Genomic DNA, 13,717 nt, shown 5'->3' with positions numbered 1-13,717 from the left:
GATACTGTACTTGGGACAGGCAAGTGAGTAAACCTATCACAGTTTTTCAAAGCAATTTAACAACATAGTGATACAATGAAAAAGAAGATTCAGGCATTGGTCTTTTCAGGTGAAAAGCATGACAATTGCAGTTGCTCAGTGATTGATCAAGATAGAAATTTCCCAGTGATGCAGACCTCAGCTGGAAATCATTGATTTATTAAACCTGGGGTAGTTAATAAATCCAATGATGAAGCATAACTGAACTGCATGTGAACTATTGTGTGGGGGCCCCAGACTTCTGGGCACATGGCACAGCATACCACCAGCAGCAAACCAGTGCAAGCAGGAGCAAAGCAGAAGCATACAGGTCACAGGAAGCAGGAGTTTGTTTCATTTCAAAACCATTACATATTGGTTTATCTAGAGAAAGAAAAAACTTTCAGAATGCAGTTTGTGTAACTTTCAGAAGTTTTATACCAAACTGGAACCATATGAAATATAAAAATAAAATTTTTACATGTTTTTTCTTCTAGTTCTGGTTTGTCATTTGAAGCCTCTAGGTAGTACTATTTAGCTGAATCTTTATCTGCTACAGTCTCTTTAAAGATTTTCAGCTGTTTCTTCAGTTCAACTCTAGAAACATTTTTCTGTCTTTGTCTTAACCGCTTGGTCACCAAAAGAAGAGAAGGATGTTGCAATAGACACGATGGGCAAGCCGTGTCTTTGAAGTAGAGGTGAACCACAATATGTAGTTACACGTGTCTTAATTTTTCTGGACAGATAGGTAGATATAATCTTTGTTCCTTTTCACCTGAAATTTCTGGAGGATAAGAGGACATGTTAAAAGCCAAAAAGCTTTTCCTGTGAAACATGCATCACATTTTGGAGTTTGACAGAGGAAAGCCTTTTTTACTGTGTCATCTAATAATGAGGCTGCTCTGGGATAATATAAGCCTCTTATGTTGATATCACATTCAGATTTTTGTCAAGACATGCAGAAAGGTTCTTGAAGTGACCTGAAGACATAAAATGTTCCTGAAGGTGCAATGTTACTAGGTGCTAATTTGTTGCCATCTCGGTTTCTGTGCAAATTCAATGGGTAATTTATGTGACAACAGAAATCACACAGGTACTTTAATGCAGCTGTGTGTTTTGCTTGTTTGCTGCAGTGATTTGTTTGGCAAGCTTGACTGTCTAATAAGCTAGTCCCTGCAAATGAAGGCATCTGTCTTCATTCCTCATTGCCATTAGTTCATTATGCATACATTAAACTTTACGGAATAAGTACAGAGATTGATTAGAGTTGCAGAGCACAGGTTAACAGTCAAGAAATGCCTGAATTATTCCTTTTCTTTTTTTCCCCCTCTCTTCACAAAGTTATTTACAGGAATAGTAAATTCTTGTGGATTTGAAATGCTTACTGACAGCTAGTCATCACTATTTCTGTGATTTGGTACATTTTAATATAAACCAGTAGCTTATTTTGCAGTTCTTTAACCCTGCTTTTCCATTGGCTTTAACTATATTTTTTCTTCATCTTGAATGCTGAGTCATTTAATGACCCTTTTGTAACAGACATTTTTAGTTTTATATCAGATTGAAGTATAGTAGAAAAAGAATGAGTCATTGCCAGATCACTTTTTAAAACATCATAGTTGCACATTCTTTTAGCCTGTTTTTGACCTACCATCTTCCAGACGTTGGCATTTCTGGGTTGTGATGTTCTGTAAAGGTAGAGAGTAAACAGACCATATCAGTGATCACTGAGCAAAAAGGACAAAAGTTAAAATCTGAAGGAAGCATTCACTCACATTTTCCATTTTTCTCATTCATTTTTTTCATATATATCTCATTTTCCCAAGGATTGTCTAATCTTCTACACCAAGGTCTCCTTGAATTATCAAGTAGAAAGATAGGGTGTGCTGTGTGTGTATCATTCAACTTCGTATGTTCTACAAGGAAAGAGGCATGTGACTCCTAAAATTTAAGTATCTGCTCCTCAGTCCAAGTACTAAGAAAAGTTCTACTGGCCCATTTCTCTGAATTTCATTCATCATAATATATATTGAAATTTTCAATATATATTGAAAATTCACCAGCCATTATTTGAATACATGAACAATAGTTTATCTTAGAAGGAGTGACACCATTGCTATATCCTTTTCTGATCCTTTCTGCTTTAGTTTTGCCATACTAGTGATCGTAGCTCCACATCATAAAAACGAAATTTGATGTTTTGTATTATCTAAAATACTAGGTTATATAATAAATGTCGATCGTGACAGAAATGCAAAGTATGTTTAGCAAAAATGAATGAGAGCTCGAATCGAGAAATAGGATATACTGGCATTATTGCTGAAATTTACCTTGTAGCCACAGCATGGTAAAACACTGGAACAAGCTGCAAAACATGTCTTACATAGCAAAAACCTAAGCATTTCAGACAGTTCTTAATCAAAAATGGAAAGAAGATTAAGAAGTGGTTTGATCAGAGGTTATATAGTTCTGTATCTGCCCAGACGTCCTGAATGTAATGGTGGTACTATAATGAGATCTTGGGCTTGAAGGCTCATCTACTCCCCATTCAGATAGACATTACCTGCACATGTAGCAGATTTTCCATCACATGATGCTTTCAGAGCCACAGAGGACGTATTTCTAAAAGGTAATCTGTAGCTGGAGATGCTGCTATATCTTGTTCCTCTGTGTCACTCAAGAGATCAGGGAGAGGATTGTTCTCAGTGGTTCCTTCCTGCCTTGAAATGCACAAATACCATCAATCCTGTAACCAATCCTGCTTGATTCATTTTGGTAACTGTAGAAAGCAGAGGAACTGTAACAGGCAGGCTGTGCTCTTGTAAGTAGTGTCACCTTAGTGCAAAGCAATACGAATTAGCAAGAGTTCTCTGAGTGTTAGTTTCTAGATAAAGAAAATGGAGAGGCATTTGGAAGTTAATTCATCAGAATTACGGAGAGAAGTTTTATAAATCAAAATCAGTGTCAAAGCTCAGTGCTGTTCTGCACAGCAGGATTTCCACTAGCAAGGGAGGAGGGTTAATGAAGCCTTTATCCTATTGAGACAGAAATGTTGAAAAGACTAATGTCATGGAGCTCTGTCTTTTCTTCATCAATAGTGTTAACAGAGACATGCAGAGGTGTCAGATATCTCCTTCATAGTTGCATTCGTTTCATTCCTACATAAGCTTTGTCATCAGCCATCTCAAGAAAATGCAGAGGGAAGAACTTGTTGATGTTACGACTGTGGTTGGTTAGCCTGAATACTTACAGTTCTTGGTGTAGAGTTTTAAAAAAGCACAGAGAAAAGAATTCAGAAATGTTCACTGACAAAAATTCCTAATAACCACACTCTTAGAAGAATCAGATGCTGTTATTTTTATTGGGATAACTCAAGTTGATCTCTTTGAATGCACAGTGTCTGTCAAAGTAACATCATGAACAATTTTAGGCTGCTAGTGCTTGGAATGTTTGAGAGGGTTTTGAGTATCAGCATCTATTCTAAGTTTGTTTTCTGGAATTATTGTGCAACTAAATTGTGTATAAAAGCAAACAAAAAAAAACCCATACTCAAAAACTGTCTTTCATTATGGAATTTCTGCAAACAGGACTATTCAGAGAACCAAAAAGCCTGTTGTTTCCTCACCAGCTTGGAAAAGCATCTAGATATGTGGCCATCCAGCTCTTGCTGTGGTCTGAATATCTGCTGCAGTTAACCTGGAGAAATATCTCTGCTCCTTACACATCTGCTTCCATGGGCTGTTTTACCCACTTAAGTTCAAAGCAGTCTTTTTTTTGCATCCTCATATGCAGCCAGCCCTTGTAAGCTTGCTGTACAGAGATCATTCTTGCCTTTTTTGTGTGAAGCTGCTTCTATGCGAAAAGTTATTTAACCCCATGTCATACCATGTTTACATTTTCTGGTAAATGTTTTCTGCTACTCCTGTGTACAAGGAGTGGATTCAGACACAAGCAGGATGTTCTGTCTTGAGCATGCACCATTGGTAACATGGCTGTGCTGCTGCCAGAGAAGCACTGGGACTGCACCTTAGGCTGTGGGATAGAAATATTAAGCTCTGGGAAGGGAATAGTGATTTAACTCCAGTTACTGTTTCATTCCTGAAATGTAGTTACTGAGGTTACCGTAGTGCATGTCGATAACTGTGTCATTTATCAGGTGTTTCTTCCAATACTTCAAGAAATTGATGAGTTTCTTGTCGTTAAGAATAAAGAGACATATCTTGTCTGTAGCTGGCTTTCAGTTGGTGGTCATTTGATTTCAGGTTAGGGCTATTTATATCAATTTCTCATCTATTAGTTAGAAACAGAATTTCAAATCGAATGCTTATGTTTGATGTTAAATTGAAGACCAACTCTGTTGAATGTCTCAGGTGGCATTTAGAGGGAGCTGGTTGCCTAAGTATCTGATTCTGTGCCTTAGAATATGAAAAATATACCCAAAACCAAATATCACAAGGACTAAGCTCTTTTTAGACAGGAAACCAATGAACCCAGGTATGAACTGTGCTGCTGTGTCCTGCTGTTTTCAGTGGGTTATGTGATCATGTATGTCACAGCCTATAATGGATCACAAAATATCATTACTTGCTTTTCTGTGTCATGCCTAGGCCAAGCAGCAGTCAGTCTTTTTCCAGTTTAGAAGGACTGGTGGAACGTGTTTGGTTTTTAGCCAGTATTTCTGCAGTGGCAAAGTCATCTTGCTTATAGCTGGGGGGAAAAAAAAAAAAAGAAAAGGATCATCTAGTGACCTGTGCACAACTGGAACAGTTGATGATATAAACAATCTATTTTAAGCAGTTTTTGCCAGTGTCTGAGCCTTACCCCATCTCACCTGCTTTCACTGAAAATGGTACAACATTTGTACAGGTTAACATAGTCACGCTAACCTGGCTGCCAACCCAGGACAACCTGCATTGGCAGTGTTTTAAATTAACAGTCCCACTGGTAGCTGTGGTGTATTGTGCCTTGTAGATGTGCTCTGAAGCACCTCATACCAGTTTGTCTGCTACTGTGGATTGCTTGGCTTCTGAACTAGGACTGGTTTGGGGATTGTCCCTCCACAGACTGGAGGAGATGGCACAGAGTAGGATGCAATTAGCTTCATGTTTTCAGTCTCTCTTCACTGATCTGTTTTTGTTTGCTTGTTTTTAGTAGAAATTTAGGTGTTTTAGAAGTTAGTGACAGTCAGGAAAAGGGCAATAAGGAATGGAGCATTTATCATCTCTTGACATCCCTCTTGTCACAGTAAGAGAAACATGCATACCTGCAGGACTTGAAACACTGAGCAGGTGTGATGTCTACAGTATAACAAAGTGCTATCTGTTTCTTAAGAATTGACTTCATCTTTATGTGATTTCTTATTAAGCCATGAGATGCCTACTGGGATGTATAGCAAAATGTTTCCTCTGCAGATTTTTTGCTGATATACAAGGGAAAATCCATACAAGGACAGCACTGACTGTATTTTCAACAGACTTACCAATTACTTACTTACTTATTATATATGGTTTGGATAGGAAAATATAAATAACAGTAAGTATTTTTTTACTTTTAGGTTAAGTTCCATTTACATTCTGTTCCAGTTGCACTGAATAAACTCATTCCCTAGGTGGAGGATATAAGCAAGCACTTGACCCAATAATGTAGATTTTAGGCATTTTCTTGGATTTTAAAATGAATTTTTCATGGAAGGGACTCAGTATCTGGGATGAAGGCAAATATTCTTCAGTTTTACTTTAATATATAAATTAGTATATAAAATTGTAGTAATACAGAACATAAATTTTGGCTAAGAGTTCTCTCAGCTTTTAAATATTTTGCTGTAAAAAAATCTCATCTGTCATCTAGTATTTAATTTCTTTTTTGAAGAAGTGAATACATTCCAGGTTCAGAAATCATGAGAATTTATTTTTAATGCTTTTTATTAATTAAAAGATGTTGTTTACATACATCAAAACAGAAAAAAAGTCTGATCATGTGTAAAATACTAGAAGCTTTATTATGATACTATTATTCTTGAAGCTAAATTAGTCATGGCACTTCTCAGATTCCACTTACCTGCAAGTTGTTCCATCTAGTCATCTTCTCACAGTAAGATTAACCCAGTCTTGAATGTGAGCATCTGCTTGTCTTTGAAGTTTTCTTGTGCTACATTGAGTGTCCTTGTCTTCTAGGTTGCAGGGCAGATCATAGTATTGTTACACCAGCTGACCCAGCCAATATTGCTACAGCCAAGAATTTAGAAAACAGCAGCAGTGTAATGTTTTCTTTAGAATTCAGCTTCTGTGTGTGCCCTGCCTTATGGGACTGAAGATATAAAAGAAGCTCTTTGAAGTAGAACCTTTCTTTTTCATCTTATGTCTGCCTGTGTGTACATGTATGTGTGTGTGTACGAGTGTGCATGTTTGCACTCCCCTGGCCGAGCCATCTCCAGTAGCCTGCAGGATTTCTGAACCCCATATCAGAGGTAGGTGGATGCCAGGAAAGCTGTAGGATGACTGGTGCAGCATGGACAGGTGTGTGCCTGGGATTGCCCTTGCAGCACAGTGATGGAAGTCCTGGGGCAATCCCAAAACCCTCTACAGGCCAAGGAAAGTCAGGTCTCAGTTTGAGCTCATACATTATAAGAAATCTGGAAATAATTTCTTTGCTTTCCCTTCTGATGCTGACTATGCTAATATTAGCAATGTGGGAGTACATGTTGGAAAGAATAGACCTCAGAGACTTCTAGCTAATTAGGAGTTTGCTGGTTGGCATAAGCAATGAATTATGAGTGAGATTATACATGAAGTAGTTTGATTTTTAACCCACGAAGAGTAACAGCATTGTCTTAACTAGAGAATAGAGACTGACCTTGCATTAGTTGGGGCATAGCACGTACAGATGCGATTGCAAGTTGGATTGGAAATGGAGTCCCAGGGTTTTTCTGATATTGGGCATTTCAATAATACTCCAGTGGGATTAGTCTATAATAATAATGCCAAAGCAATATAGATGAATAAACATGTAATATCTAGCATTATAAGAACAGTAATCATGTGCGATTTAAGAAAGTGAAGATGAAAAACAGAGAGATGGGGGTATCAGATGGGCCTGGTTCAGAGCACTTTCAGGGTTAACAGTCTCTTACAAGCAAAACCAGCTTAGGTAGTTTAATTTCTTCCTGATATGATTATGTACAACAAAAGCTACAAAATCCTTTAGAGCAGCAAACCTAATGAAACTATTGTGGATGCCTAGATGACCTTATCTGTCAGTTAGCTATGAGCATTTCATACCACCCGTCCCTCACAGTGTTGGTACATCCTTCCCTCCTGCCCTACGAAGGAAGAGTGTCTGGAGGTTGCTATTGTGCTGTCAGAGGTATACAGAAATTTGTCAGGATAGATGGTAAGAACAAACAAGCCAGGTCATTACTTTCCATGCCAGTAGTTGAAGGGAGTTGTATAATTGTTAGCCAGCTTAAAATTCTGCATGGATGATCTGTTCAACATGTCACTTCAGGCAACAGAGTATTTCCAAGCATTGGGTTGCAAACTGAGGACCTGTATAAAAGACACATGACAGTGTTGTGCTATGGCAAAAGATTTGGCATGTGCAGTGTGTTGTTGGTGTCACATATACACATTCTGGCAATGTATTTGTTAAAAAAAAACACATCTTAGATGGTTCCTGAGAACCATATTGTACTACTGAGAAGTACAAAGGAAGGAGGGGGAGAGTAGGTAATTTCCCTTTGGACTCCAGATCTCACGACTGAGTAAGCCCTGAATAAGCATGTGTCACACACTGGCAAAGACCTGAGGTTGCATCATGGGTGCAAATGTACTGTATTTTTGGTTTCAGTAAGTACCATGACTAACTGTTGTAATCATTATGAATACTTACAGGTTTTTATAAAACCAAAAGCAACATTTTGATCCATAGCGTCTCTACAGCTGTACAACACGTCTGCATGTTCAGATGCAGGTAATCACATCTGTTCTTTCTGAACTGTCAAAAAGGCCAGATGTGAGCAAACATTGTGGAAGCTCAACAGCTTCCAAATGGTACCAAATGGTGGTTTGGTGTGAGTCAGGCTGTAGAATGCACCAGGTAGCTACGCAATGCATCAGGTAGCTATGCTACTGTCTGCTTCTGCCAACCCGTACTGCTGACTGAATACACTGCAGAATTTTGTCTTAATAGGAGCTTTATAAGCATTGGAGAGCTCTTGCCTGAGCACTTAACTCACGCTGTTTAATGGTAAAAATGTGAATAACTGAAGTGAGGTTATCATCAGCTAGAATGGAAAGAAGAGCCTGTCAGCCACTAAGAAAAGAGTGGGAACATTGCAGAGGATGATGCCATGTTGGAAAAAGCTTCACCAGCTAACCCTATTAAAAGTACTACCAAAAACCACAGGATTGTCCACCAGGACTGGAGGCTCTTCTGAGTGCTTTCCTCTATCTGCCACCATTTCCTTAAATACAGAGGTAATGGGGGCAGGTTTGGCAATTCTTGTTCAGGGCAGCAGTTCTTCATCTTAAAATGAAAGAATTTGGCTATCTTCTCAGTCATGTGGAAAGATGTTGACAGAGCCTTGTTCCTGTTTGTATAGTGATACTCCTAGACCTTACTGGTGAACATATGAATATATACAGGGAGCTCACTTTATCATTTTTTTTGAGTGGCCTTTAATCTTTGAATCTCATGCCATCACAGCAAGCTTGCTAGTGCAGTGCCAACATACTGTTTGTTTGCAGTGCATATACGATGTTGGCATGTTGACCAATTCACCTAAAAGCTGTATATTGATACTGAAAAGAACCAAAGAGATGGATGGTCCTTCTAGGATTTTAGTGGATCTTTAGGATTTCATGCATTTTTCTCTAATACCTGGGCAGCTAGTGGTTTTAATAGGTCTTCTCTGACTGGAAACAGTGGGCATGAGGTATGATTGCCTTGTGGCTCCCCAAATAGTTGCAGTTCTGTTGGAGCTGTGCATATGTAGTTTATCTTGTCCATCTGTTGTGGTTTAACCCCAGCCAGCAGCCAAGCCCCACACAACTGCTCACTCACTCACCTACCGACAGGATAGGGAAGAGAATCGGAAGGGTAAAAGGTAGAAAACTCATGGGTTGAGATAAAGACAGTTTAATAGGGAAAGCAAAAGCCACACACACAAGCTAAGCAAAACAGGAACTTAATTCAGTGCTTCCTGTGGGCAGGAGGTGTTTAGCCATCTCCAGGAGAGCAGTCGTGGTTACTTGGGAAGACAAATGCCACCACTTGAAACGTTCCCCCCTTCCTCCTCCTCCCTCCCACTCTATATACTGAGCATGTTGTCATATTGTATGGAATATCCCCTTGGTCAGTTTGGGTCACCTGTGTCTCCTTCCAACCTCCCATGCACCCCCAACATCCTCACCAGCATGGGAGTGTGGAAAGCAGAAAAGGGCTTGGCTCTGTGTAAGCTCTGCTCAGCAATAACAGAAACATCTTCGTATTATCAACCCTGTGTTCAGCACAAATCCAAAACATAGCCCCATATTAGCCACTGTAAAGAAAGATAGCTCTGCCCACACCCCACACCATCCATGGTGCAATAAGGGCATCTCTTTTCTGAGAGTTTGAGGCTTTCTGTTGCAGGTGACCTGCATTTGTTGAGGTCTGTGGGATTAATTTAGCTTTTTCCAAGAATGCTAAATGGAGAAACTGCAGAAGAGGGTGTCTCAGATAGCATGTGAGGGAAATTTTATATACACTTATGACTATGAAGGCCCGTCACTTACTTTATGCCTGTTCTGCAGAGATTGCAGAGTTACAGCAGAGCTATGTTTGTGTAAGAATAAGGAATAAAACTGTTAAGATCTGATGTATCTGGGTTGTTGTTACATTCAATTGTTTTGATTAACACTGGCATCTACTAGTGGCCTCAAAGAGAATCTGAACCTAAAATTGTAGTTCCATCATTGTTTCTTTTACCCTACTATTTAATCAGCTGAAGTACTTCATAAAACATAGAGGTCAGAGGGAGAGAGCAGAAAATGAGCAAAGACAGCTTTTTTAAAATGTGAAACAACTACCTTTATTTCTAAGTCTTGCCAGACTTTGTTTTTATCGGCTCTGTATAGTATGCTAGCACATTGGCGTAGTTTTTAATAGCCTTTTACAGAACACGTGTCCCAAGACTTATCTATATACACTGGCTGGCAGGCAGAACTTGTCAATTGTAACATAAAGAATCTCCAGATATACATGTTCTTTCTTATTAACACAGAATTATTTTCTTGAGAAGTAGATGACGATAGAAAGGCAGCATCTTTGTGATTACTTAAATTTTAACAATGTCAATAATTTTCTTTCAACAGAGGAATTCAAGGGCTCAACGACAGTTGAATTAATGAAAAAAGAAGGCACCACCCTAGGGCTTACAGTATCGGGTGGTATTGACAAGGATGGGAAACCAAGAGTGTCTAACCTTCGTCAAGGAGGAATCGCTGCTAGGTAACCACATCTCAAGCCACAAAATGCATTATAAGATGTGATTGCTTCAGAAATATGTACTGCATCAGAAAGGTGTCTAAAAAATATGTGACTAGATGCATCTGTAATGGCAGCCCATCACACCAGAGAGCCTCAGAGGGAAATGGCAACATCTGCTCCTCCTCTTTGCACAAGGCTGCTTTTCTAAAAGCTAGAAATACCAGTGAGATATTTGAAAGTCGTCATAAGACTAATGAGATTTCTTCTGAATTATACACATTCTATTTCTCTATTTTTTTGTCCTTGAACAAAAATTTGAGACAAGAAGAATAATCAAAAGATAAAGGTGGAGCTAAATCACTACAAGTAACTGAGCAGAACATATGCTTTTGGGCTGTGGCCTGTCTTCTGTAGCTGTGATGTTAGCTGTGAAGGCAACCATTGTCAAAAAAAACAGTTGCTTTGGACACTTCCCAAAGAGAGAGAGAAAGCTGGGGACATGAAGAAGATGACTACCTGGATCCTATGTCTAAACCAGTCAAATCATCCAACTCCTTTATTGTGCAGTGGTTTTGTACATCAGGAACGGATAATACAACAATGTTTTTTTAAAAAATATTTAACAAACTAGACTAGATTAAGATCTTAAAATGCCATTTTCTGTTAGAAAGACCAACTTGTTTTAATCTAGATTAATGGAAAAATATTTTTTAGCATCACTAAGCAGTAATTTAAAGGATTTAATTTGGTCCAGCAGCTGTATCTTTAACAAAAGGAATATGTACTTTTCTCTAGAAGTGACCAGCTGGATGTAGGGGACTACATCAAGTCTGTGAATGGAATCAACCTGACCAAATTTCGCCACGATGAGATCATCAGCCTGCTTAAGAATGTTGGTGAAAGAGTTGTGTTAGAAGTGGAGTATGAGCTGCCTCCAGTCTGTAAGTAATCACAGAGCAAACTGAAACTTATGCAGAATAGGAGACGTAGTCAGAGTGAGATGGGCATGGTTGGTGATAGTGATTTTTTTATAGTGATTGTTCTTTTACAGTTTTTTTCCTCTGGCTTATCACAGAGCATTGAAGCAGTACAAAAGAACTGGCAGTACAAGGGTATGCTCTCAGATGTTTTACAAACATAAATCCCAACAACAGGGCAGAGTTGTCAATTCCCACATTTTTTGTTGTTGTTCACTTGTTTACAATTGTGAACACTGGGAATTAGATTAGGCAGATTCCCAGGCAAGAGAATCATTCTTGTTACAGTTGAGATTAATTATATCTGCTAGTTCTGCCACTGCCTTTTCCTTCCTTCTCTCCACTTGCAGCACCCGTCCTCTCTCCCAGACAAATAACATAATTTGGGACTTTTCCAGCCTTTTCTGACATCACTTTTCATTTCTAGAGCAGAAGACACAGTGAGGTAGGCCATGAGGATGCATAAACTTGCAAGAATTGTGTGACTGAAACAAGGGCTTCTCACTGAGCAGGATTTTCTTCAAAATACAAGTTCATGCTGAAACCAATGTCACAGTCCTACTGAATGCTTTCCTTGCCTCTCCTTTGCTCTTTATTTATGTGTTTATCTGTAACAGTGTGTCTGTAGGAGAAAATCAGTGGGAATCAAGTTTTATCAGGTATGAAGTGAAAGCTAGTGAAATGGTGAGTTGGAAACATGGAACTTAAAATGAAGGAGTGGCAGATGTCTGCCTGGCACCAAGGGTCTGCACCAGTCACACCTCTCAAAGAGTGTGGGCTCCTTCATGCTGCTCACTGGAGGAGAGAAGATGGGGTTTGCTAGTGTTTGGCCAGAAAAATCTTTGGAGCCAGCTGGGAAGCTCTTGTCACCTTAAATAGAGAGCTCCCTTGCAATAGAAGCCAAAAAATCCATCACTCTCTTTAGTGCTTGGAAGTGGATGAACTCCCCACTGCTTTCTAGCAGCTAGAGGGTTAGTCTAATTACATAAATGGTAGTTTTTAGTACTTCCTGGCAACCACTTTACTATGTTTTGAATGTTCTCTGTTGATTAGTGTTTGCTTGTGGTAAGGGAACTTCTGTTCTAAAACACAGTTAGTGAAGTTAGCTGAGTTCAGAGTTAGTTTTGCTGCAGTTGTAGTTGTTTCAGCAGCATTATTTGTTTTGCATTTATTCAAGTGGGCTTTCTTTTGTTTTATCCCCATTTGGCGTATGTGCCCTCTTGTCCACTGAAACAGGATTTTAACACACTAAATAACAGAACCAGTTGTAACTTTTTCTTTAAGTCCTTGGAATTTATGACCTCTTCATACAAGCATAGCTAATGAAGTTGGAGATAATTAGCAGTCTAGTTGTTTCCATTTAATTCTGGTGAACAAGCTAGACATGGTGCCTTCGTCATGCACAGTTTTCCAGTAAGTCATGTGGTGAAGTCCTGGCACCACCTTTCCTGCCCCATGCATAATGAAATTCTACTGTTGTTCTCATGGTTGCCCCCTCAGGGAGAGGACTGGCATGGTTTCAGATCAGGGAAATGTCAGTTGTTTAATAACGATGGATTAAATTTGGTTGAGCACTGGTAGTCCCACTCTCCCTACTGCTTCCTTCCACGTTTGGCAGTGTTCACAGCAGGAGCATGCTGGTGCCGTTTTCAGCATGAGCTCCTAAGTTTTTAGAACTGGAACATGAGCATTGTCTGTCTTGTGTCTGCCGTTTGCTGCTGGTAAGGGGTAAGGACTTCTTTCCCATCCCAGGCTGAGCTGGGGTGGAAGGACAGCCACCTGAGTGGCAGTTGCCTGAGTGGAAGGATGCTGTGTGCCATTCCTCACTGCTGACAGGTTTCGCCTGTCCCCAGTGGAGGTTACAGGCCACACCAAACTGATGAGGAACCATGGATTCATTTTGAGCTACATGCAAGGCCATTTTCTGTTGATAGGAATGAAGGCTAGGGTTGTCTCCTCCTCCCTATAAGCTGGTCCTTTTCAGTCAGTGCAGTGTTTCTATCTGAAAAGGAAACAACCACATGGACTCGATAACACAGTCCTGATCTTCAAGCTGTATCAGGAATTACTGCAGCACAGAGCAGTGCTCTGGGGGGCTGTCTTTCACCTGTTTGCCTAAGGAAAGGAGATTTATGTGATTTCACTGGGTGATTCTCCTGGTTCCCTGCAGTAGCTTTTTTAATAGGGATTGAAAAACCCGGAGAAAAAGTACATTACCGTGTATTTCCTGGAAATAGACACTTGAGTGAGTCCCC

The 13,717-nt window shown here is 39.6% G+C and overlaps 1 protein-coding gene across 1 annotated transcript in view; it reads left to right on the top strand.

The window, feature by feature from the left end:
• The window catches only part of GRIP1 (glutamate receptor interacting protein 1), a gene marked incomplete at its 5' end in the record, with an annotated part of 104,314 nt that overhangs the window by 13,401 nt on the left and 77,196 nt on the right, over nucleotides 1–13,717 (top strand). The window contains 2 exons of the mRNA XM_009081039.1: nucleotides 10,371–10,506; nucleotides 11,281–11,426. Coding sequence (XP_009079287.1) covers nucleotides 10,371–10,506; nucleotides 11,281–11,426 — 282 coding nt within the window. The remainder of the gene's footprint in view (nucleotides 1–10,370; nucleotides 10,507–11,280; nucleotides 11,427–13,717) is intronic.

This window comes from Acanthisitta chloris, unplaced genomic scaffold (assembly GCF_000695815.1).
Source record: "Acanthisitta chloris isolate BGI_N310 unplaced genomic scaffold, ASM69581v1 scaffold2998, whole genome shotgun sequence".
In the NCBI taxonomy this organism is placed as follows: Eukaryota; Metazoa; Chordata; class Aves; order Passeriformes; family Acanthisittidae; genus Acanthisitta; species Acanthisitta chloris.
This window is presented reverse-complemented; position numbering and strand designations above follow the sequence as displayed.